We start from the raw sequence: 25,372 nt of genomic DNA on the forward strand, positions 1-25,372 counted from the left end.
TACGACTACAATGTCAAATATGCGCATTCGCCGTTAGAGTACAGTTCCCACAGTTATTTGTATATACTTTACTTTTATATATAGTAACATATGAAATCATCTTTGATTTTGATTAATTATTATACTGTGTGAACCCGTTTTTAAGAACAGAGAACTATAATATGAAGGATGTAGAGATCAGGTTTTTTTATTTGACGATTTGTAATAATTTCGTAATTACCATTTATAGAGGCCATGAACAGTGAGGAAACCATAAAACCTACTTTTTTTTTTAAAGGATAGGTAGAAATAAAATAATATTTAAAAAATAGCGAATATTTAATTTAAATAAAATATTATATTACAGTAAATACAAAGTATGAATATTTAACAACTAATAAGTACCCAATTTCAAGTCCAAATTATTCTCATTTATGTACTTGTGCACGTCATTCATTTCTTCCATAAAGTCAACTGTAAACATTTGAAGCTTTTCACATGTACTTATTATTCGTTTCACTACATCTTTGGATACTTCTAAAGTACAATCCAACCATAGACAATGTATATTTTTTAAACAGCCTTTCTCTAATAAATGTGTTAAAGTTTCATCAATATTTATATTGGTTTGATATTTTATCACTAACTTTTCTAAATTCTGTGTGCACTCAAAGAAGAAAGTCAATATGTGACCAATATTAAAATTTTCATTGCCTATCGTCAAATTTCTTAGTTCTGAGAATATTTTCTCGGGCCTTCGGAAATGTCTGGGGATAACTAAACACTTCGATTGGGTCATTAGGCATAAAGAGCTGAGATTCGGACAACATCTACCGATAGATAAAACAGCATCCATTGTCAGTGAATTGTCGATTTCCCACAATGAAAAGTGGGTTAAATATGTGCCCTTTATGCATAATAGTTGCTGCATTGAATCTGTATAAGAGAAGAATGACAAATCTAACCTATTTAGCCTCAAATCACTCATTGAGATTTGCTCCAATATAGCATCCTTATTATGTTCAAAGACATGAGTAACTGATAATTCCCTAAGGAAGGGACAGATTTTTATTAATTTTCGTATACCATCAGCTGATGCGAAATGGCAGTTAATTTTCCTAAGACTCAATGGACCTATTTCCATAGCCGTACCAATCAATGTGGAACCAATATCACATGACTCTATCCGTAATTCCTCTAAATATGGAAGCTCACTAACCAACATAATGATGCCTGCTTGTGACACACAACGACCTACCCGAATTGCTCGCTCATTCCTAGGCGGATCCATTGCTAGTACTCGCAACTGCTTTAAATTTGCAATTGAACAAAGACCAGCATCTGACACATTTCTTATTAATACAGAAGCATTGAAAAGTGATTTGCAAATGTCTACCCTAGAGACAATATTGATTTCTTCCAGTAAAGGACAACTTATGCCGACAACCTGAAGAATTTCATCTGTACATATGAACTTCAGATCAAGTACAGCTAAACGGTTAAAATTTGAGATGGTTTCGATCCAGAATCCCTGGGGTATTCCATTATCGAGGTCGCATTTGCGGAAGACTGTCATGTTGGGGTGTGTGAGTACGTGGAGTTGGATACGAGGGTCACCTCGGTATTGACAGCATGTTCTTTCCGAACAGAGGACATCAAATAACCTGAAAAAGCAAATTGTATTAGTAGCAATTTTATAGATATATTTTATAGCAAAATTTGTGTATCTATAACAATAAATAATAATAGGGTATTAATTTGATTATGTGATTTTATTGTTATATTTATATAGATAATTATTAGAAACTAGCTCCCATGATGTAGATCAGTAAGTATATAAAGTACCCTATATGCTAAGTTGGGATTTAACATACTTAATGTGACAATTTTATTCAAATCTGTTCAGTAGTTTTTGCAGTAGATACAGTAATAAATATCTATGCATCATTACAAACTTTCATGTTTATTATATTAATAGGGTGATTGGAAATAAAGTCATAATAACAATATATTTTAGTGTTTTTGGAGTAGATTATTTAAATATATATCAAATTATAAAGTTTAGAAATGAAGACCAAAATAGTTATGATTCAGACTTTTTGATTTAGTAAACAAGTTATTTTTTTTATCAAAAAAAAAAATTGTAGCTTTCTTATACTTTACACAGTAAGCAAACAATCTCTGCATGCATTTAGATAATATAAACTAGTAGTTAATTAAAAAATATTAATTAAGTTATTATACATTTTTACTTTTATTTTATATAAAAAATTTCATTAAAAACATAGTAAGATTGTTTACTAGTTGCGTCAAGTATATAAAAATGGATTTTATTTGTATAATTATAATAATTTTCTTTTGTTGTTGTGTACCTGACAGGCAGCATCGACATCAAGTAGCACTTCAATTCGAACGCCTGTCTCTCACACTCATGAAACATATTTTCGGGATAACTTTTTTCAATAACATAACAAGCTGAATTTATTAGAGTAATGCAACTTTTAACGCACATTTTAAATAAGCTAATTGGTTGTTTCCGAGGCGACATTTTGCCCCGCCCGCGGAGCGACGAACCTATTTAAGAGTAAAGGTGCAATAGAGGAAATAAAAATCAGCAAGTTTGTTATTATGATAATAAAATGTATAATCCTCGTTTTCTATATCACCATGATAGATTTATTTTTAAGATAACGCATTACAAAGAATAACATTGAGAATGAAAACAGAGAAATGACATTTGTTTTTGTTGCATTATTGGATTGGACTTCACAATTTGACATTGACAAAATTGACAACTATTTGACATCCTTAATGTTTCTGCGAGAGTTAATTCAATTAAGAACATGTAATTTTTTGTTCTTAGTAATTCAGCTATGCAATAAACTATTCTCATAAACCCATATTTTGGTACTTGTTTTCCACTTGAATTGTTCCCTGTGAAGATAGATTTTAGATAGTACTTTTTTTTTTTTTTTTCTTCTTTTGTGGCGTTCACCCCGATATTAGGGTATTTTGCCAAGAACAAAACGGGGAAACGATAATAGTAATAAAAATACCTAACACAAACGAATTTAGAAAGGATAAGGATTAGGTCTAGGATATTTATAGGATATGAAGGATATACTTGTACATATGAGAATATACTTATAAATATATAGGAAAAGCAATTGATGCAACTATAAATGTATTCATGTAATATAACTAAATCTTAATATTGTTATTATATATATATGAAGATAGTATTTTATAGATAATAGGATCATTGGAAGAAAGTAGAGTAAGAATAGAAGTTGGGAATGGAACACGGATGGATCGGAGATGATTAAAAAGGGAGGTGTGGTCAAATTTAGAACATGAGAAGAATATATGATTCAAGTCCGCCACTTCAGCACCGCAATTACACGACGAACTTTGTACAATACCAAGCTTGTATAAATGAGAAGGTGTGCATACGTGACCTAGACGCATACGAGTTATAATAGTTGTTGCGGTCTTTCCAAGCTTTAATTTACAAAACCATGGTTTGAAAGGAATATCGGGTTGTATAAGGCGATAAAATCTTCCTTTTATTGTACTTGTTTTTTCCCAATATTCCTTCCAGGCATACCTTAAATATATTTTTGGGAGACAAGCTAGGTCACTACAGTAATTATGATACGGATACATATCACCACAAGTTACAGCCTCTCTTGCCATAAGGTCAGCTTTGTCATTGCCGCTAATACCACTGTGTCCTGGTAACCAGGCAAAAGAAACGGAATACCCTCTCAACATGCAAAGATAAAGACTTTGTCTTATGTCACAAATAATGGGATAAACTGGTTTTGATTTAAACGGATATTTGGCTAGAGCTTGCAAAGAGCTCATAGAGTCAGTGAAAACTATTGCCTTATGTAATTTCATTAAAAGTATATATTCTACAGCTTTTAAAATACCATAACATTCCCCGGTAAAAACTGAAGATTCCGATGGAAGTTTAATTTTTTGAACAATATTAAATTGTGAATGAAACACACCCACACCTACACAACCGCTATTGTCTGGTTTTGATGCATCTGTAAAGATGTAGTGCCATTCATTCCATTCAATGTCAGTTATAAACATAAATTTGGCATTCAATTCTGAATCATTTTTTGATAACCCAAAATCATATTTAATATTAGGAGATAAAACTAAAGATTGATATGAGCATTTATAAATGGGAAAACAGGACGATGTAAAAGTGGGAGATTCTATGGATTTATATTTTTCATAACTTTGTATTAAACATGGAGGTTTTTTATGTTTCCAATAAGATGAAGACGAAATAAAGATATATAGTTGAGATAACTTTTGAATAAGCGGATGATCAGATAATTGTAAACAACGAAAAAAGAAGCGATCAGATAAATATTGCCTTCTTAAAACCAAAGGTGGATCACCGACTTCGAGCTGTAAAGCATTGATTGGACTTGATTTCATTGCTCCAGAGATAATCCTCAAGGCCTTTGATTGAATTAAATCCAATTTCTTAAAAGCAAATGAACTTCCTGGAGCTAACAAAAAAGTTCCATAATCAATGACACTCCTTATAAGACCATTATAAGCAAGTTTTAGTGAAACGGGATGTGCTCCCCACCAAACTCCAGCAAGGCACCTAAGAATGTTGAGGTTACGCTCACATTTCGTGGAAATATAATTACAGTGGGACAGACCTGTTAATTTATTATCTAGCACGATACCTAAAAATTTAATTTCAGTCTTTATAGGAATGTATGAGTTATCATAAAGAACCTTAATTTGTTGCGGTGATCTCATTCTTGAAAACAAAACTACACTACTCTTGGTTACCGAAAGATTAAGACCATTTGCATCTAACCACGTTTTTAACAAATCTAATGAATCAGATAATTTGGCAGAAGCAGATTCTATGGACTTCGCAATAAAATATATTAAGAGATCATCAGCATATTGTAAAATTTTGACGGATTTATCAAGGAATGATTCTAGATCGTATGTGTATATGTTGAATAAAATTGGACTGAGAACAGATCCTTGTGGAAGGCCTTTCCATACTGTTCTAGATAATTTGGTATCTTCATCTAGATCCATATGTATTGTTCTTTCTGATAAAATATTAATAATGAAATTAGAAAGCATTACCGGTACATTTAAAGCTTGTAATTTAGTTTTTAAAATAGAAATTATTACATTATCATAGGCAGAATTTATATCTAAAAAGGCTGAGAGGATTGACAAATTTTGTGAGAAAGCTATATGAATATCTGAAATAAGAATGCTCACATTATCTAAGGTGCTCTTACCTTTCCTAAAACCAAACTGGTTCGGGGATAGTAAGTTATTACTTTCTAAAAACCATTCTAGACGGTTCTTCACTAAATGTTCAGCTAGCTTTAGTAAGACAGAGGAAAGTGCAACAGGACGGTATGAAGATGGTTCAGAAGGTGGTTTATGAGGCTTTAGAAATGGTATAATAATCTGAGACTTCCATGAAGTAGGTATATTTCCCGAAATAATTATGGAATTAATTATATTTAAAAAGTAAATTAATGTCGCATCGCTAGCATTTTTAAAAAAGGAATACGGTATACCGTCTTCTCCCGGTGCAGAGTCTTTAATACAAGCTAGAACACCTTTAAGTTCTACAAGAGTAAAAGGAGACTCAAGTTCGGATAATTCGTCAGAGACGGATAGAGAAATATTGTAAAGGCATTCCGGCACATAACTAGGAGCAAGGCGATCTAAAAATTTATTCGCTAAAGTTAAATCGAGTGCAGAACGTGATGTATGATCACTAAAGGCAGATCTGAATCTTTTAATATTATTCCAAACGACTGATGAATTAACTTCTGGACAGATAGAAGAACAAAATCTTCTCCAACCTTCCAATTTCTTTTTTTTTAGTAGTTTTCGAGTAGAACGTGAAACTGCGGTGTAAATTTCAAAATTTTCTGATGTCATGTAATTATTATAATTTTTTTCAGCCTCTTTACGATTTTTAATTGCTTCCGTACAATCTTTGTCCCACCAAGGTGGGGAGGGAATTTTCCCTGAAGCACTATTTTTAACAGGAAATAATAAATCAGCAACCTCCTTCATATTAATTATCAAGTCATTACAACATTGATGTTCATTTCCATGATAAACAATAGGTAACTCCGATATTTTATTATCTAAATATTGTTTGTAAATATTCCAGTCTACATTTGATAAATTATATTTAAGTCGAGGACTACTCTTTCGACTTGAGGGAATGGAAATTGGAAAAGAAAGAATGAGGGGAAAGTGATCGCTTCCGAAGGTAGAGGAATGAGGATACCACGACAGTGAAGAAGCTAAATCAGAAGAACATATTGAAATATCAGGAGCACTAAACCCTTCATTCGGTGCAGTTCTACGTGTCGGTACATCTGAGTTAACAATACATAAGTTGTAAGTGTCAATTATCGTCAGGAGTTTTCCACCATAAAAATTAGAAGTAGAACTGCCCCACGATTGGTGCTGAGCATTAAAATCGCCCATTACGAGAAAAGGTTTAGGTAAAATTGAAAATAATTGTTCTAGTTGTGAATATATTTGGCATGTAGGATCAGGAATATATAAAGTAACAAAACAGATACCATTTATAATTATAGCAGCTGCATTAATGCCGCTATATACAGGAAGCGAAAAAGAAGAAAAAAGAAGGGAGTTTTTGACCAATATGGCAACACCGCCATATCCGTCAGCTCTATCATCACGGAGACTTGTAAAGCCTGAAATCCTAAAAGGATATCCTGGCTTTAACCAAGTCTCTTGTAGAGCTATTATAAAAGGATTATATTTATTAATCAAATAAAATAAGTCTGATTTCTTATTTGTTATGCTACGACAGTTCCACTGAATTATTTGGACTTTGTAATCCATTGCGAGAAGTTAACAATTGAGACAATACATTGTACATGGCATCGTTGGACGGTGGTAAAGTTGTTTGTATCATTTTTGATTGCGATAACACTTTAATAAGCATGAGAATAATATCAATGATGGATTGATTATTGTCAATATTATTTGATGATAATGCACAACCATTAGAGGGAGCAGGAATATTATATTCCTTAACTATGGCTTCATGGGCAGAACGATCATATCCTTGTTGTATTTTTTGAGGAGAGCGTGGTTTAAGTGTAACTGTTTTTTTATATGATGATTGTATATGTGGTAATGATGATTTCTCTTTAAGGAAAGAAGATTGAAAATGAGATTTATTGGAAGGAGATGATGATGTTAATACATCTGAATATAGTTTAGAAGTTGGAGGATGAAATTTTGATGCTTCAGCATAAGAAACACAACTATGGGCCATTGTTTCTTTAATGGCTTTCTGACGTGCATATTCAGGACATTTTTTACTAATTGCTGAATGAGAACCATTACACAAGATACAAGAAACATTTTCCTCATCTACTTCACATTTATCACCTGTATGATTTTGCCTGCATTTATAACACCGAGGATTTGAACGACACTGCATCTTGACATGTCCGAACCTACAGCAGTTATAGCATTGGATAGTAGGGTAAATGTACAAATCTACAGTTAATGATGTGTAAAACATAAATACTCTTTTTGGCAATATTTGTCCATCAAAAGTAATAACAATGGTTTCAGTATTAATAAAACTTGGTTGTCCTTCATTAATTGTCTTTTTGTTTATTCTTCTGGTTTTTAGAATTTTCCCACAACCTATCGGTACTGATATATTTTGGATTACTTCCTCTTCTGTCCAATCTTTAGGAATACCCCTCACAATTCCCATACGGGTTACATGGAAAGAAGGTATAAATGCCTTAAAATTATGTGTTTCTAAGTTACTATTATTTAAAAATGCATTTGCATTTTCAAAATTTGAGAAAGAAAGCGATAAACGGTTTCTTCCTATTCTTTTGAGGCTACCATTCACTATATTATTTATCTTATTAGTGTGTAAAAAGCGACCAAATGCAATAGGATGTAATGTAGTGTTATCATTAGGATGTGTTTCATTTTTTTGTACATGAACGACATAAGGTGCTATATCCTCGGCATTGTACAAAGTTCTGCTTAAAGTACTGGGTGGAGAAGCAGGTTTAACAGACTCGGTATTGTTTACAACTGGGATTGATACTTGAGTTTGATTCTCATCTTCAATACATTGACAATCACTATCTTTAATTTTAGATTCAAGACCCTTGGTGTGCCTCCTTCGTTTTTTATTGCAATGTTTGCAAATGCGACGTTCACCACGTACTCGCTTACGTTTAGAACTTGCAACGCTAGAACCATCTGTGTCCATACTAGATTCACCCAATATATCAAAACTATTATTGAATGGAATAGTTATATTTGCAGACACCTGGGGGTTGTCCCCCCAGGGTCTATAGGTGGATCCATAATGTTAATATAGGTAATTTACTTACCAATATTTACAGCAACAAACACTATTACTACAAAATATACAATTAAATATACAATCTAATACACAATATATAAAAAAGACTAATCCTTATATAAATAAAAATAAAATTAATTTAAAGAAGATCAAAAAACACTCCCGCTTTTTTAAACGTTTCCCGCGCTTTTTTCTAGATAGTACTTGATAGAACATAATTATGTAATATCCACAGATACACATATTATTATAATTCGACACAAAGCAAAGACTTAGTATAGTCTATTATATAGTAACGTACTTACGAAGACAAAGCATAATATTGATTCGTAACAATTATTGATTTTTTCATATATTTTTCGGTTTCTGATCCATCGATATGAACTAAGGGTTATTAAAAACGAAGGAGTCTATAACGTAGAAATATTAGGTTAAGAGTTAGGTTTAGAGAAATAGCGCTTCAGAATCGATCCTTTTTTTGTTAAACGTCTACTGCTGAAGATAGTCTTCACCATAAGGGGGGGGGGGGGTTGCTAGTAGTTGCTACGCTTGGCAAGCCGGTGCGCAATCGCAGTTTGGCTTTTGGTGATGTTTTAAGAGTGACACTGCTGCTGATTCTTTAACTATAAGCTCCTTTAGTCATCTTTCACGACACCCACGGAAAAGGAAGGGGTAACCTATTTTATGCTGGGACCTGGGATGACCCCCTTGCATGAAAAGAAAAGAAACTGATAAAGACAATGTAACGATAGATATATTTGTATCTATCGATATTTGAATCTTTGATTTTTTATACAGGCTGCAATGAAAATTAGTTACTGCATGCTTGAAAAAGAATATAACAGCGGGCAATATTACCTCGTTTTATCTAATGCACGAAATAGGGAAAATATGTTTATGAATATAATCGTTAAGGGTACCAATTTTTTTTATTGTATATTGTATTGTACCTTATATTTTCTTTTTATTACTTTTTACGACTTCCTACATTACAGATTGGTTGGAATGATTGCATTAATTCCCAACTCTTACAAGCCTAAAGTTAAAAAAAGAATTTTTCAAATCGGTTTTTAATGACGGAGTTATAAGATAATAAATATAACAAAATACAATCGAATTGAGAACGTCTTCCTTTTTGACATCGGTTAAAAATATTCGTTTCTACCATAAACTAAGCATACTATAGTATAGTACTATCTTTTGTCGTTTAAAAAAAATTGTGTCGTTCGCGGCAGATAACCAGAAATCATTACAACAGGTAGAAATGGGAAAAAAATTATCAACCTTACATTAAAGTTATTTGTATTTGTATTTATAAAAATAGGAAAAAGCATTAGGTATATTTATTACATACTAAATTTAAAGGAAAAGGGCAATAAAAGTTTTAGTATTTAATTTAATGACTTTTAATATCTCCGCATTATTTTACACCTAAAACTAAATTATAATAATTAAAATATTACATTCGTCGTAGTTTATCTATTAGTAGGTCACTATCTCACTAGAGTGCTTTTATTGTTACAATGTTTTTATTTTTTTTTATTTCATAATCATGGCTTATAATAATTGGGCTTCGTTAAATCTATTTTTTTCAGAAATCATAGGTATATAGTAAATTGTGCTCTAGATTAAAAATAAAACTACAAACCACTAACATGTTACAAAATGTAAAATTGTACCCAATTATTCTTATTATGTTATAGATTATGTTCATTAGTGAAATTCGGTTTCTTTGCTTTATTTTGATTAGATAAATAAAAAAAAAGTACTATTTTTTTTCTCACTGCCACATAGATTAAGAATAGTATTTTACTACATGAATAAAACTGGATAGGTAGCTATATAAATTAGAAAAAGAAAACATTTGATTTTAACTGAAAATATAATTTAATTGGAATTTCTTTCTTGTACTATTGATATCTACTCAGGTATAATAAAATATATTGAAAATTAATACTTATATAAAAAAAAAGCAAATATCTTGTTTTATAATATTTTAGGCCATTTGAAGTTTTACTAAAAGAAATTACGTAAAAAATCTTTATATTAAAAGGTATTCCGGAGATTTTGTATTTTGTAAAATAATGGAAAAAGGAATATTTCCCAAATTTCTTACTAGAGATCGTTTTTTTTTCTTTTGTTACTAGATTATTATATTATTTATGATATTATTTATCTGCTACTTATTGTATCAAAATAGAACATTGGATAAAATATACATCAGATTTTAAGTAAGATTTTCAGGAACACAAATGTGAAAAGCGCACCGGATTCGGTGCAGTAGTTTCGTGGTACCGGAGTTAACATACAGACAGACAGATAGACAAAATGTTTAAAAATTATTGTTTTGGCATCTATTGATCTTATTAAGACCCCTCGTATTATTTTTCTTAAGTATCTCTCGTGAATAGATATCGTCTATTTACAGTTTTATTATATTAGTAAGATACAGTTGAAGTGTGTTGTAAATAATATAGTAAATATATTGCTTGGAAATAATTGGAAGTAAAAGTTAAAAAAAAGAATAATAAAATAGTTGTATGAGCATACATCTCTTTTATTTATGTATATATAATTGTTATAAAATCTACATTTTATAAAATCTGTAGATATCTGATATCTAGATATCTGTAGATATTGATTGTTCATGATTGTAAAAAGGCAAGTGAATATTAGGTAGCTATATATATTAATGAATTTATTAGCCAGTGTTGCCAAATACGACAACAGTCTGTAAACAGTACCAAAATCGGCTCAGTAAATGGAGCTTAACATCATAAATCCTACCATAAAAGTCCAAATAAACGATATTTTAACATTTATAATATTTTTAATGTTTTTGACAGGCGATGAGTATGTTAGATTGGATAGTGTGGTTTTGCGACTTCCCTATTATAAGAATTAAAAAATCTATATATATTTTTAATCCTTCTGAGTAATAACCGTGCAATTTATTAAACTATTAACAAGTATGCAAGGAAAGAAAACGTGGACAGTTAATAGTAAATGTGGACAGGTTTAATTGGCGAGGTACGTACATTTGTATAAAAAAAATTATAATAAAATAAAAAACAAATAAAAAAAAATTCAAACAATTTGCAGTTATCATTATTCTTAATTTAAATACGTCACCTACTTAGAATATCTCACTAATTAGGTACTTATATAATAAATTGTCAATAATCGTTAACTGTTTAATAGATCACTAACTCTATAAAATATTATTTACAATAAAATACAGTAACACTTCGTTCAGCAACATCTATTAGAAATTTGAAAGATCTACGTAATTATAGATTTATTTGGCACTATATTTTTATATCTTAATGACGGACATTAAATTGTTTCTTTTATTTTTTTTTTTTATATGTACCTAGCTACTAGTTAAGATAAAAATTTAATAATAAAAGTTTATTTTTAATTGGATAATTCTGATATTGTGCTTATGAAGTGACATTTCTTCTTGATGAGTAATGTAGGTGATCTTCGTATTTAAGAACCGTAAGATTTTAGTTTAATGATAAAAAAAATTATGATAATAAAAATGAAAATTGACCAGTTCCATTTGTCCCTACCAATGTTTAAATAGATATAAACATTTATAACTTTTATAAAAAATAAAAATAAATTGATAAGTAGTAAGAAGAAATATAATATATCACATCAACAGACGGTATTTGCATTAAAAAAATAATATTATTAATAAATAAGAACATTAATAAAAAGAACCATCACATTTTTATATATGTGGAATTTTGTTCCACCTGTCACCACTGGTAGAGATGAATGCAAATTTAATTCCACTTATGCCTATCAAGCTGTTTTTATTTACAAATACACTTCTTCATACATAAATAGATAGATAATAATATCTTTTTTCAAGGAATTTCTTTAGTAAAATTAGCGTTTAAAATAGGCATAAACTGCATTATGGTCATCACAAAATACATTGTAATCTATTGTAAATATTCTTCGTGCTATTATAGTCATTAAGGTACGCAAAGATCTCTGTATCTTTTAACTGACATATCTAACTTTTCAAAAGGAAATATAATCATAAAAACACATGAATTTATACGTAAGCTTCTGTTTGGTACATAGAAAATTATATCAAAATCTATTTAATTGTATGTAGTAGGTACTTACTAGGTAGGTACATTTGTTAGATTTTTTTTATACAACTTAGAATGGCAAACAAGCTGACGGCCCACCTGATGTAAAGTGGTAAACGTCGCCTATAGACATACCAGTAGTACCATGGACTGTAGGGATTTAATAGGGTAGTAATAGGGTTTACCAGCCCTACCTATCATAAGTGATTTTGGAGCCTGTGTGTGACATAGATGGATTTCATAATCACTTTCTGTATAGTCATTTTGATTTCATAGAAGATTTTTATTTATTTAATTATTTTTTATTAAATATCTTCTATTTAGGCATTATATGTCACAGGTTTGATGTAAGATTGCGTGAAACAAAGTCTAATAAAAATAATACATTTTTAAATAAATAAAAATCTGCTTAGAACAAAATTTTATTTTGTGTCATGCATAGAAAAAAATAATATTGATCAATGGTAAATAAAGACAGCGATAATTTAATTCTTAGCAAAGATGACCACTTTATCATAGCTATTCCATTTGTACCGTATGTAAAAAAAGATACGTTTATAATTAGTGGTAATGACAGTTAAGTATATTCCTCTAATATTTGCTTTAGAGAAATATTCACAGAGTAGTGTGTCGTGTGTAAAGACATCTCCGTAAATAAATAGATGGAATACTACAACTACTAGGAGTGGGTAATATACGTCAATATCTATATATTGGTCGAATAACGAATATGTTAAATGTCTGTTATTCAATATTTAATGTCGCAAGGAAGAATTCGATTAATTGAATATGAATATGATATCCGATTAATATGGGCGATGTCGGAATATGGGTGATCTTTATTCCGATATCAATGCCCAGAGAAAAGCAATATATAGATATCGGAGCGGTATTAATATTACCCATGCATAGTCGCTGCTGTTGCATAAGATAGAACGTGACAGCAATGTTCAGCATTTTGTTCTTTTTGATGCATTTTTTCTTAGTTAGCAAAAGTGTATCTATTGTCAGGTTCTTGTTCCATTTATCTGAGGGCTCGTATTTTAGTCGCCAAAGCTAAGCGAATGAAAATCAGTTACGGAAGGTAAATGTTTGTCAATTGTTAATTTTGATAAAAGTTGCTTTAAGAAACAAGGTAGATATTCACAAGAAATTAGATATTTAATTAAAACATTCACATTTGATTGTAAAGAAATATAAATTAATTAGTTTTTCAACTGGGTAATAAAAGAACAACTCAGCGTTATAAGCACTCTTTTGTGCATATTTCTTGTTAATACAAGGCTCTCGCTTTATAACTATATATGAAGTCAAACTTCTAAGTCTATCATTAGTATCCGAAGAAAAACGACCTAACCTAACCTAACTAGTTTCGTTTGAATCGTTCGCTAATATAGTACATAATAATCTACATTAAATAAATTACTAATAAAGATAGGTAAAAAACAACACGGAAAACAGTTTCTCTCTTTCAATGACACACTTCACGCACTATTCTAAAATTAAAAACATTATATAGTCAATGTCTTCATACATTATTATAACAATCATCAATAATTGACCAATAATCATTCGCTGGTCATCACTAATACCGTTCTCTCGTTCATTTTGACCTAAAATAATTGTTTCGTCTTGACGTCTATCGTTATCAATGTTATTTCGAAGGGCGTCATCGACTGCAGGAACATTACTGTCATTAACATTTGTTTCTCCTCTTGAACCTTTTATTCCAATTTCATATGGATCGTATTGAGTTTTACCTCGTATCACATTTTTGGTTTTATGTTGATTTTGACTTGGACCCTTTGGTTCCGGTCTATCGGATCTCCCTCGAGGTCCGTGTCGCAAACCGGATCAGAGTCTCTTGTGAGAGTCCGTGCTAGAACTCTTTAGGGAGCCGAAACGTTTAGTTTGGGATGTGGGTGGTGCAGTTTCTCTGTCTAGACTGGCCGCTCGCAGGATCAGACCTCTTGATTGCCGTAGGGACGTATCTGGTTTTACCTGTAATTTAAATGATAATTTATTAGAAAAATTGGAAGATAGATCAGTTTTATTCCATTACTTACTACTTATTTATTTATTTTCTTTTGTATACATTTCACTATATAAAACATTTTTTCAGACATCATATGGTCATTATGTAATTGGATAACAATAAAGGAACATGTTACATAAACATATAGACAGTGATTATAATTTTGCAAAGGACATTTTTTTTATATACAAATAAGAATGGCAACTAAGCTGACGGCCTACCTGATGGAAAGTGGTAACCGTTATTATTATCATCATCATGGATAAAGAGCAGAGGATGTCTATCTTGGTTGGAAGTTTAGTAGCTATAGAGATGTTTTATACGTTTCTTTCTCTCGTAGTTGTGTTCTTCATATACAAAGACAATATAATCTAGTGAAGAATCTAATATTTACTTTTTACATGAATATTTGGATTTAGTCAATCACAGAAATTTGATGGTCACAGGACATTAGATTCGAATAAGCTAGAAATATTATGTAACTCTTATGATAGCTTTAGTCTATATAGATAAATTATATAAACGACCGTAGAAATGCTTCAACTAAAAACAGCGTTCACTGCTAAAAAACTCCATTTACTGTGGCTCTGTAATTCGGAAGCACATCCATTATCATATTCAAAAGTATTGGGTCCTTTGGTTTCGACATCTCCAGTACTGTAGAGTTCTGAGGTCATCTAAGATAGAATCAAAAGCTGGCGTCCAAAAAGCTCGGGGTACCTAATAGAGCGAAACGTTACTTCACCCCGAGACAAAGACTAATGTTGTATAAGTCGCAAGTCAGGTTCTTAATGAAGTACTGCCCTTATCTGTGGGCTGGAGCATCTGGATACCTATGAGAATTATTCACAATCCCAAGTTTAAAATGAGTTCGAGAAGAGGCAAGACTGCCTCCCTTTGTGAGTTCTACTGATTGTATATTATATTGTAAGTCGATTATGATCTGAGGAATTATTAGAAGTGATGCCCATAGCCACCTTTTATCATTGCATAGTACGCCATAGAAAGCGAATTCATCTTCATACGATTGAATCTAAATAATCAGGTTTAGTGTAGTTTTAAAAGAATTTTCTCCCGCGAACGCTCAGGCTGTGGAATGAGCTCCTGTCAAGGTTTTTCCTAGAGACTACAGTACGGGGTTCTTAAAGGGTATATTAATATTAATTCAGAGTGGGCAATACGCTCGTGATACCCCAGGTATTGTAGGTGTCCATATCGTCACTGTAGCAGTGACCGTTTACCATCAGACGGGCTGTATGCTTGTTAGCTACTTTTTGCCAACATCCAGATCTAATCTAATCTAGACAAGTTTTGTAATAGGAATTAAGCAGTAGAACCCATAAAAGAACATGCCTCTAAATGGGTAAAATCACAAAGAATCGAAAACTTACTGTTTCAACAAGTGACCCCACTCGCTGTTGCCTGCTGTCCCTCCCTCTCTCCGTGAAGGAAGTCTCGTGCAACGTCGACGGGTCTACCACAGATTGAGCCAGAAGATGTGAAGTTGCCGAGTTCGCTTCTTCCACGTTAGTGTAGTCGTCTGGGCTGTCTTCTCTCTGCGGAGTGTCGCATTCTTGTCATAGAACATTCAAAACCAACTCTATTGAGTTTAGTATTTTTTTCTAGTCTTGGTAAAATGCCATCACTGCACTCGTAAATGCAATATTGACATATTCTCTTTAGCATGGTGTGCATTTTGTGCGCATTAAAAAGTATTACCTATGTAATATGTAACGAATTATCCTATCAGATCGGCTTTCAGCTTGTTTATCATTTCTAAGTAAAAAGAAAATATAACTTATTGATGTCTATTTTAGTTGCGGTTAACGTTATCAGTTAATTTGTGCAAACCTCTTCCAAGTCTCTGAGTGTGTGAGTAGGATAGTGATGCCTTCTCGATTCTTCTTTTTCTTTCTCTCGTTCCCTTTTCTCCAGCTCATCAGCTAGCATCATGACTTCCCAATCACCTCCACTCGCTGAAACGAATGGTGAAAATTAATTAAATGTTGAAAGAAATAATTATACTTAAGAACAGAAATGTAATAAGCTACAGTAAATTACTGGATGTAAAAATTTTATATAAAGTTTTCAAAGAAAAGTTTTTTTGGAATATGCTTTTTTCCAGGCAAAAAAGCTTTTCGGCATCAGCTACAGAGATCTTTAACATTAAGAAGTAATTTACTTTCAGCAGATAACTGAAATATCGTACATTTTTTTATCTTTATTTAATAGGAATTTCTAGAAAATGGACTAAAAATCACCTCTAATAGGAGATATGCTGCTGTGACTGGAACTACTAGCTCGGCCTTTTCGAGAACTATTTTCTAAAAATTCTTCGAACATCGGCGTTCGAGGTAATGATTCTGAATCACTGCTAGATGAGGTTGAAGTGCTGGAAAAAAGTAACAGACTTGTTAAATCACTAAACCTTAAAAAAGTTTTATTCTTCAGATTTTATGATTTTGGAATAAGTTTCGTGGATAATATTTAATTGTGATGATGATAATGAGGAGAAGAATAAGCTATAGAAAAAGAGAGAAGATGGCAAATTTATGATTTCGTTCTGTAAAAAAAAAGCATTTTTAATTTAAAAACCGACTGAAGTAATTACTTTTGTGTGGAACCACTACAGGAGTTTTAAATTCTTTTGATTGCAAAAAAGAAATTTAAATTCAACCTGAAAGTATTGAAGATGTCGTGTAATATACATACAAACAAATCTATTATTGACGTCTTTTAAAAAAAAAAAATATTAAGTTTTTGTACTAAATTACATTAATAATCGAGTTCATTCTTTTGAGAAAATTCTTCAGTTGTCTCAACATTATAGATGGAATAATGAATGAGAATATGTGGAAACATATTTTCCTTACCATGAACTTTTACAAGGTTTATGTTCAAATCAGTACTCACGTATCGCTCCAGCTGTAATCACTTCCAATGTCTAGCACGACTTCATTGCAACTATTGTTTGGGGGCTTATGTGCTGTACCTCTATGGTACCCGAAGAATGATCCCAGGCTGAATTTGCGTTGTTGACGTTGACGGCATGGTTCTGTAGATGATGATTACAGGATTAAATAGCCAACAATATAAGGCATGCAATGCTTTATTATTTATGAATAGGTTTGGTAATATTATACATTTTTTTACACAGGATGAAATCGATTTTAACTACCCAAAAGAAAGTTTTACCATAACAATATGTTTGTAAAACGACAACTGTTGTTTTATTTGAAGAAAAATGTATAGTAATACTATAAGTACAATATTACTTTAAATGTATACAAATCTTTCCCTTAAAAAGAGATATTTATCATGGTTATATTTTTATGTAAATTCCTGATAATGAAACCAATGTTTAAAGATAAACAAACAACCGTGATATAAATTTGTCTTTACGTAGTTGGATTAGTACCTAATTCTAAGAAAAGAGATTTCCTCATTACTTACTCCTTTCATTTCTTCCAGTATGGTGCATCCCGGTATCTACTGATAAGGTTTTCTTGATTTTCGATTTGGTGGTGTCAAGGTGGGTGCCGAAGAAGTGGAAGGGATGAATACTTCGCCGGCTGGTACGTAGACTGGACTGTTCCGGACTAAGCAACGATCTGTCTTCTGATGTCATTTGTGGAGACATTGGTCTGGTAAGACGTATTTAATTCTTTATAAAACATGCTATCTTTATTATTAGTACAATATGTAAGTGAGAGCATATTAATATTTTTAACCATTTAAAAATTTCAATGTGTTCTTTAATAAAAATATGCTACAATTGCAAATTGAAACATATTGACAAATCTGATGTATCAATGAAAAATTATAAAAAAACCTTAAGTATTTATTGAGTTAGGCTTTTGGAATAAATTATACTATTATTTATTATTTACTTACCGTGTTAAATCATGCATTTCCACACTCTCTTGATCACTTTGATCTTCCCATGATTTTCTTTGCCTCAACTTTGCTGCACGTTTTCTCGAATATGTCCCAGCTTTACCATCTAAATTCAAGTCCAATCTTTTTGATTTGCTTAACGTCCATTTCTCTTTACTTGATGAGGTTTTATCAACTTTACTAGATAAGGATTCTGCCAAACTCTGTAATTCTGAATATGATAATTTCCCTAATTCTATTTCAGTCATCTCGGTGAGCCTTTCTTCTGTGAGTTCCTCTGTGGATAAAGTTTTTCTAACGAAAGTGGTTTTTTCATTTGATTTTTCTTTGTCCTCTTCATCAGCACTAGCTGTTGGTGGCGATGTTGCAAATACAGTGTCTAGTGAGTCACCTCTCTGTGAATGAGTAGAGCGTATTAAAATGTCATTTTTAAAATAGGAAAGATTGGAATAGAAACAACTTTAGCGTGTTGAACATTTTCTTTCTTAAACTAATCATGATAATTGAGTATAGTACATTAATAATTCTGGAACTGTAGTAGGTTAGTTTACCGTTAATTTTAGGTTTAACTATTATTCTAAAGATTTATGTTTTATTTATGGAAAAAATACAATACCATAAATCCCTCTTCTGCTCCGGATATATCTTCGCTTCCCGAACTACCATTTTTAGTAAGCGGTTGATTTGCAATATTTTCACTCTGGGGAGATGAACGTGCCTCTTCAGATTCAGTTGATTGCGTAGTTGAGGCACTCGATAGACCCAACTTTTCTAATTCTTGAATACGTTTTTGAAGTTGACTTATAATTTCATCACGTTTTCGCACTTCATTTTCTAAGCTACAGAACCTAAAATTAATTAATTAAGGAGTAATAGGGTATGCTTTTTATTTTTTTTATTATACTAATATTGTGTTTTTACCTCTCTTGAAATTTTCCTTGAACGTCATGTAAATGACCTTGTATAACTTGTTTAATACCTAATAGTACCTCGCCGAAATATTCCTGTTCTTCAAGTGAACCTATAAAAATATGATATGAAGAAATATGTTTGACATAATTTGAATAACAATTTTTAAGTATTTGATATATCATTTTTAAAATAAATAGTAAAACAGTACCTCTTAATAACTTCCGTTGATTGGCGACAGCTGATATTAATGTTAATTTGGGTTTCTCCGAAGGCACTTTTATTTCTTCAGGTCTTAAGGACTTAAAGTCATATATTGGATCTACATTTGGCTGTAAATCATATTCAGCTCTTATGTTTAGGTTATAGTCTTGACTTATGCTGTCACTGGTAGGTCTCACTATTTGATTACGAGGGCACATAGCATCATTTTCAGTATCTTGGGTAGGCGATGATATTTGTGGTACACAGTCTTTTTTATACTCTGGCAATTGAAAAACTTCATTTCTCGAATCTGCTGGAGCACTGCCAGGTGGTGATGGTAATGTGTGACGATGAAATGTCACACTTTTGGCAAATTTGGAATGCCTCGCAGCATATCCTTCTAAAGTAGGTGCCCGAATTAATTTTTTTATTTCATTGTTTCGTTCAGGACTTTCTGAGGGAGTAACATCTTCTGAAAGCTTTTTTAAAATAGATTTCAGTGTTCTTCGTTCGAGTGTTTCGTTGGATCCATGACTTCCAACAGAATCTATTGATTTCCTTTTATATTTTCTTTTATCCATTGTGCTTCCTTCAGAATGGCTTCTAGTGAGTGTATCGGATAATAAATCTTCAGACGAACTTGTGCAATCTAAACTGGAACTTCTTATTTTTACAACTTTCTCTAGTTCAGCTAATTTTTGTCTTTCATTTAAAATCTTCAATTTTTTTACAAACGGTAGTCCTCCATACTCTGGTGAGAGATCATCAATAGATTTATATTTTTTGACTTTGGGTAATAGCATTCCAGTGCTTGATGGCTTAGGATCTACGTTTTTTATTTTCTTTGGAGATAACGTTAATAAATCTAAAGATTTTTCTTGGACGGGTTCCAAAGGGCCTGTTAAGCAAATCTTAGGCTTATCTTGCTTAATATTATCACTATCAACTTCGAGATTATTATTGTCTATTTTAACAAGTTCCGCTGTAGTTACTATAGGTACATTTATATTTACAATCTCTGCTTTACAATCCTCTTTTGTTTCCTTAGTTACACTATCGTCTTTCTTTTCATCTATACTAGATTTACTTTGGCTTTTTGATTCTCCTAATATCGCGGCTTTTTTAAGTTTTGTCCAAGGTTTCTTTGTTTTAAAATCTTCTTTACAATCTGTCGTTTGTATTGGTGTTATTTCAGCAGCAGTTTTATCTAAAGATGGTGGTTTGCTCTTGTCTAAAGATGAGTTTTCGGAATCTTTTTGTCCACTACCACTTTGTAATAACTTAAGTTTATCTCGAAATGATGAACCTACCGATTTGGCTGGTGATTTGATTTTACTAACGATGGAGTGTGGTATAGATATTAAGTTGCTTTCTGGCTTGGGTGTAGGTTCGACTACTGCAGCAGGCTTTTCACTGACATCTTTATTGAGTGGCTGACATACTGCTGTACCGTCACTTTGAACTTGTAATATCTTATCTTTAAAACTAACTTTAGGACGAGAAGCACCATCACTTGAACCAGAAGAATTTTTTCTGGATGTTTTTGTTGTGGGACTTTGTAGTTTTCCTGGTGAACTAGATTCTGATCCTTTTCGTATAGGACTCAGGGTTTTTATAGTGGGACTTAGGGGACTTTTTATGGAACTTGGACTGATAGTATCTGAACTCGATGGCTGGTTACTGTTTGTTGGTGTGAGTTGATTCTTTTCTCTCTCTTCTTTGGCTTTGAGCAAAAGTAATCTTTGAAGTAGCGGAAGTCCCGCCCCAATTACCTCGGGTTCTCCATCTGGAGCTGAACTTGTAGACGGTGTCGGTTGACAATGCGGTGGTGATACAACAGAAGATGCTGATAGTCTTTGTTTTGCTACTTTTTCTTCACGATCCTGTAGAAGTAATTAATAAACAGTTATATTATTATGATTATAGTAAAATTTGTTTAACTATGCATAATAATATAGATAATACAGTGATATAAGTAAGCTTAATAATAAAATGCATTGATTAATGTACTCAACACAGATAATTAATGTTAGAAAGTATTAAAATGAAATGCATTAAAATCTGTAATTTACCTGTTTCTCTTTTAGCAGTTTTAAACGAGTTAGCAAAGGTAAACCAGCACCTATCGGTGATATACATTTTTCACCGTCTTTACTTCCTGATGTAGTTTCACCATTCAAATCCTGTAAAATTTTGTACATCATATTTGAAGTAATATTCTTGTATGATAAATGTTATAACTGAAGTTATTAATTAGTTACAAACCTCGTGGTTGTGTGGTTGCGAGTCATCACTCTCGACTCTAGGCATACGCCTAAGCACTTTGCCATCGGCTGTCGCTCTTTCAGCTCCAGCCAAAGCTTGTAGTTCTAATGACTCCCCGGAACGACGACCGGCACGAGATCTACTTCGGATTGCGTTTCGGATACCCTAGATATATGAAATGGTAAAATATTGTGAACTTAAGTATTTAGAAGTTTTTTTTTAAAGCACTTTTATTTTTATAAAGCATAAGTTTTAAAAATATTTATAATGAAATCTCTTTTTCGATTAAGAATAATACAGGTTCTAATTTATTAATTTTTGAGATATATAAACGCATGAGAGGTGTTGATTGTTATGTAAATATTTTATGGTATTAAATGATTATGAGATTTCGTTTCTGACAATGCAACTTTTATGAATAAGCTAATAAAATACCTTTACATCGCTTCGCAGTTTGTGAACTATCCTTTTAGACGTACTGTCTTCGCCGCCCAATTTATCTGGACTTAGTACTTCTCCTAAAAATCATGACACACTATTTTTAATACAGTAAGTAATAAATCATCAATAAATGTACAGTAAGTTTATGTAATTAAAATCATTCGAAATTAGGTTAACGTTCTCAAAATGTAACAACGACTATCCGAGGTGAATTTATAAGCGCTAAGAAATTTATAAGCGCATTATAAGTCAGAAGTATTAATAATTACCTTTGCTACCCTTTACTTTTTGCCTTGACATACTCTTAGCCTCCTGCAACCGCTTCCTGCCAAGAGTTTGGAGTATCTCTTGAGCTTCTGGATAGTCCTTCATAGCTGCTAGCACATCTTCTCGGGATAGCGAGAACAATTCCGAGTAACCAACAGAGCGTACGTCTGCTGTTCGTCTGGGGATTGTGATAAATTATTTATTAAAAAAAATGTCCACAATTGTAATCCCTGATAGGGTAGTCAGAGACATGATTGATTGTTGCTATTATGCTGAACGTAAGACTCGAATTATTTATATTTCACAAGAGCCTACCACCATAATTCCGGTTTATTTATGTACTAGCTGTATCCTGCTGCTTTATCTATGTGAATCAATGGGTAAATATATAAAGTATTTTATATTTTATCTTGGGATATAACCTACCCGTGTAGCAAATTTCATTAAAAACCGGTCAATAGTTTTTGCGTGATAGAGCCATCCATCCATACATCAATCTATCTTGCAATTATGTACAATTATTGTTTGTATTTATATAATATAATATTGTGATCACCTGTGCATGCATTTTGTTGAGGTAAAAAAAAATTGAAAAGCTGATAAATATTGTTTTATATAAAGCATTCTTGCGTCGTGATTTAATAACAGGTTATTAGGTAATATAATTTGAGCATTGGATCTCAAAAAAAGCAAGTTGAATAATGACAAAATTTATTAGATGAACATAGGACGGGACCCTATCATCAAAAATAATTTTGAAAAAATCAATTAATTGTATAATATTGCCATGTAGTCCCAGTATAAAATCCTTTCCTTTCCCTAAGAGGCGACTAAGGGGAAGATAATGGTCGATTAATGGACAGCAGCGTACATTTTAGAACATCACCAAAGCCTAACTGCGGTTGTCAATCCGCTTACCAAGCGTGGTAACTACTGGCAAAAACCCACTTATAGGGGAGGCCTATGTTCACCTGTGAACAGTTAAAGGATGAGATAATGACGATGATGATTACTTAATACGTACAAAAATTACAGACGAATTAAGAAACTTTATCAAACATTAAAAATAAAGTGGTTTAATTTCTTACTTATTGAGTCCATCCAAGTTCAATATTCCGATCTCGCCAAAGAAGTCTCCAGCTTTCATTGTGGTGAGTACCCTGCCTGTCTCAGATATTACTTCTAGTATACCATCGGCTATGATAAACATTTCTCTTGCTACTTCGCCTGTGTAAATAGATACATTTTAGTGATCATTACAGTATTTCGCTTATAATTTAACATTACTACTATTATTCGACATGAACGACGACGACAGATATCAACTTTTACACGTCATCATGATGGGAAAAGTTGCTGGCAAGAGACGAGTTAGCCGCACAAACTTCTTAGCTTCATAACATCCAGTAGAGGACAGGAATTGCGCGTACAGCCGAAATATTCCACCATTACGAGGTGGACTTTATACAAAAATCGTCTGTTTTTGTACCTCTGTCTCATTCATGTTTCTGCCGTAAAGCAGTTGTTTTTACATGGCTATGTTTCGGTTTGAAGGATGCGATATGCCAATGAAATTACAGGCAACAGAGGAATAATATCTTAGTCTTCAGGAATGGCAACATATAAAGGGGATCATGGGCGACAGATAATACTCTGTTTTGTCCATGATACTGTTCATGTCTATAGACGATTACTACTTTCCATCAAGTGGGCCGTAAGCTTGTTTGCACGTTCTAAATTGTATAAAAAATCGCAAGAGACAAGGGCAGTTTCAATGAGCTGATAGTTGGATAGGCACTATAAGAAGAATGCTACCATTCGTATAAGAGTGGTGTTCTCTACTATCAAAATTAGTTAGATCATCTTTGTCACATAAGAAAGCATGGTTCAGCGGACAATGGTTTTACGTGCCAACTAAGTCACGAAACAATATCAGATTTTATTATAATCATTGCTAGTTTTTTCTTTACAAACTAACAAATGCGTGGATTTTAGAAATAGGAAAAAAAAATGAAATAGACTGTCTACTTCGAGATGGCATATTGAGATAAAACATATACCAGTTTTTAAGTTACACATTCAGGACTAAAATTGTAAAAACCGTATGTAATTTGGTCTAATAGTTTATGCTCGAACAAATTCTAGACAGACAGATAAATTTCTCAAAATGATTAGTATCTCGGATTCTAGTGCTCTCATCAATGCCCTTCACATAAATTTTTCTTAAATATTTCTCATGTACAGACATCGTCTAATTACAATTTTATAATAATAGTACGATATTCTACTAATTATAAGTATATGTTATTATTCATAAGTATATAAACAGTAATACCAACCTTTCCTACATATTGAATCTCCAGGAGTAAAAATATAGGCCTTCATTTTCAGAACTAGGTCGTGTAGGAACTCTGGTTGGCATTCTTGGAATATGGTTACCTAGAAAGTAAAGTATAATTATGGTTAGAGGTTTAGGCGAGGTAATGCATATGGGATACCATGGATATCATAGTGTATTCGTATTATGTTCATAGTGCTATTCATGATTATGAGCGACGGATAACACTTTCATTTCATAAATGGGCAGTTAGCTTATTTATCATTCCCAATTGAAGAAAATAATTAAATTGTATTCCACAAAAAAACCAACTTCAATTGTGGAAAAACAACTTATTTTTTTATACCACTGAGGTGGCAAACAAGCATACGACCTAGCTGATAGTAAGCGGTAACTATAGCCTATGAATGCTTGCAATACCAGGGGTATTTATTACGCGCGTGTTGCCGACCCTCTATTCCCTTTTTTTGAAGAACTTATTTTGACTTAAAAACTAAACTATTAAACAGATTTTG

The 25,372-nt window shown here is 32.1% G+C and overlaps 2 protein-coding genes across 2 annotated transcripts in view; both read right to left on the reverse strand.

Moving 5' to 3' along the window:
- Positions 1-299: 299 nt before the first annotated feature.
- On the reverse strand, positions 300-2,748 carry LOC113515042 (uncharacterized). Its single transcript, XM_026899174.3, has 2 exons — positions 2,352-2,748; positions 300-1,643 (listed from the first exon to the last, which is right to left on the reverse strand). Exons 1-2 carry the CDS (start codon positions 2,525-2,527, stop codon positions 374-376), a joined length of 1,446 nt encoding a protein of 481 aa, XP_026754975.2. The 5' UTR covers positions 2,528-2,748; the 3' UTR covers positions 300-373.
- A 7,041-nt stretch (positions 2,749-9,789) lies between these two features.
- Positions 9,790-25,372, reverse strand: part of LOC113515231 (uncharacterized) — a 436,442-nt gene continuing 420,859 nt past the window's right edge. Inside the window, exons 14-29 of the mRNA XM_052895915.1 lie at positions 24,859-24,958; positions 23,608-23,746; positions 22,522-22,697; positions 22,247-22,329; positions 21,812-21,976; positions 21,619-21,729; positions 19,554-21,429; positions 19,355-19,454; positions 19,050-19,281; positions 18,431-18,828; positions 17,990-18,180; positions 17,450-17,591; positions 16,798-16,928; positions 16,388-16,512; positions 15,928-16,092; positions 9,790-14,502 (exon numbers count right to left, since the gene is read on the reverse strand). Coding sequence (XP_052751875.1) covers positions 14,356-14,502; positions 15,928-16,092; positions 16,388-16,512; positions 16,798-16,928; positions 17,450-17,591; positions 17,990-18,180; positions 18,431-18,828; positions 19,050-19,281; positions 19,355-19,454; positions 19,554-21,429; positions 21,619-21,729; positions 21,812-21,976; positions 22,247-22,329; positions 22,522-22,697; positions 23,608-23,746; positions 24,859-24,958 — 4,281 coding nt within the window. The 3' untranslated portion in view covers positions 9,790-14,355. The remainder of the gene's footprint in view (positions 14,503-15,927; positions 16,093-16,387; positions 16,513-16,797; positions 16,929-17,449; positions 17,592-17,989; positions 18,181-18,430; positions 18,829-19,049; positions 19,282-19,354; positions 19,455-19,553; positions 21,430-21,618; positions 21,730-21,811; positions 21,977-22,246; positions 22,330-22,521; positions 22,698-23,607; positions 23,747-24,858; positions 24,959-25,372) is intronic.

Source organism: Galleria mellonella, unplaced genomic scaffold, assembly GCF_026898425.1.
Source record: "Galleria mellonella isolate WM207_F2 unplaced genomic scaffold, CSIRO_AGI_GalMel_v1 utg312, whole genome shotgun sequence".
NCBI lineage: Eukaryota > Metazoa > Arthropoda > Insecta > Lepidoptera > Pyralidae > Galleria > Galleria mellonella.

Excerpts from the sequence above, each read along its gene's own strand:
- LOC113515042 (XM_026899174.3), bottom strand. The coding sequence starts at position 2,527 with ATGTCGCCTCGGAAACAACCAATTAGCTTATTTAAAATGTGCGTTAAA. Across the intron at positions 1,644-2,351 it reads ATGTCGATGCTGCCTGTCAG|GTTATTTGATGTCCTCTGTT; the intron begins GTACACAACAAC and ends TTGCTTTTTCAG.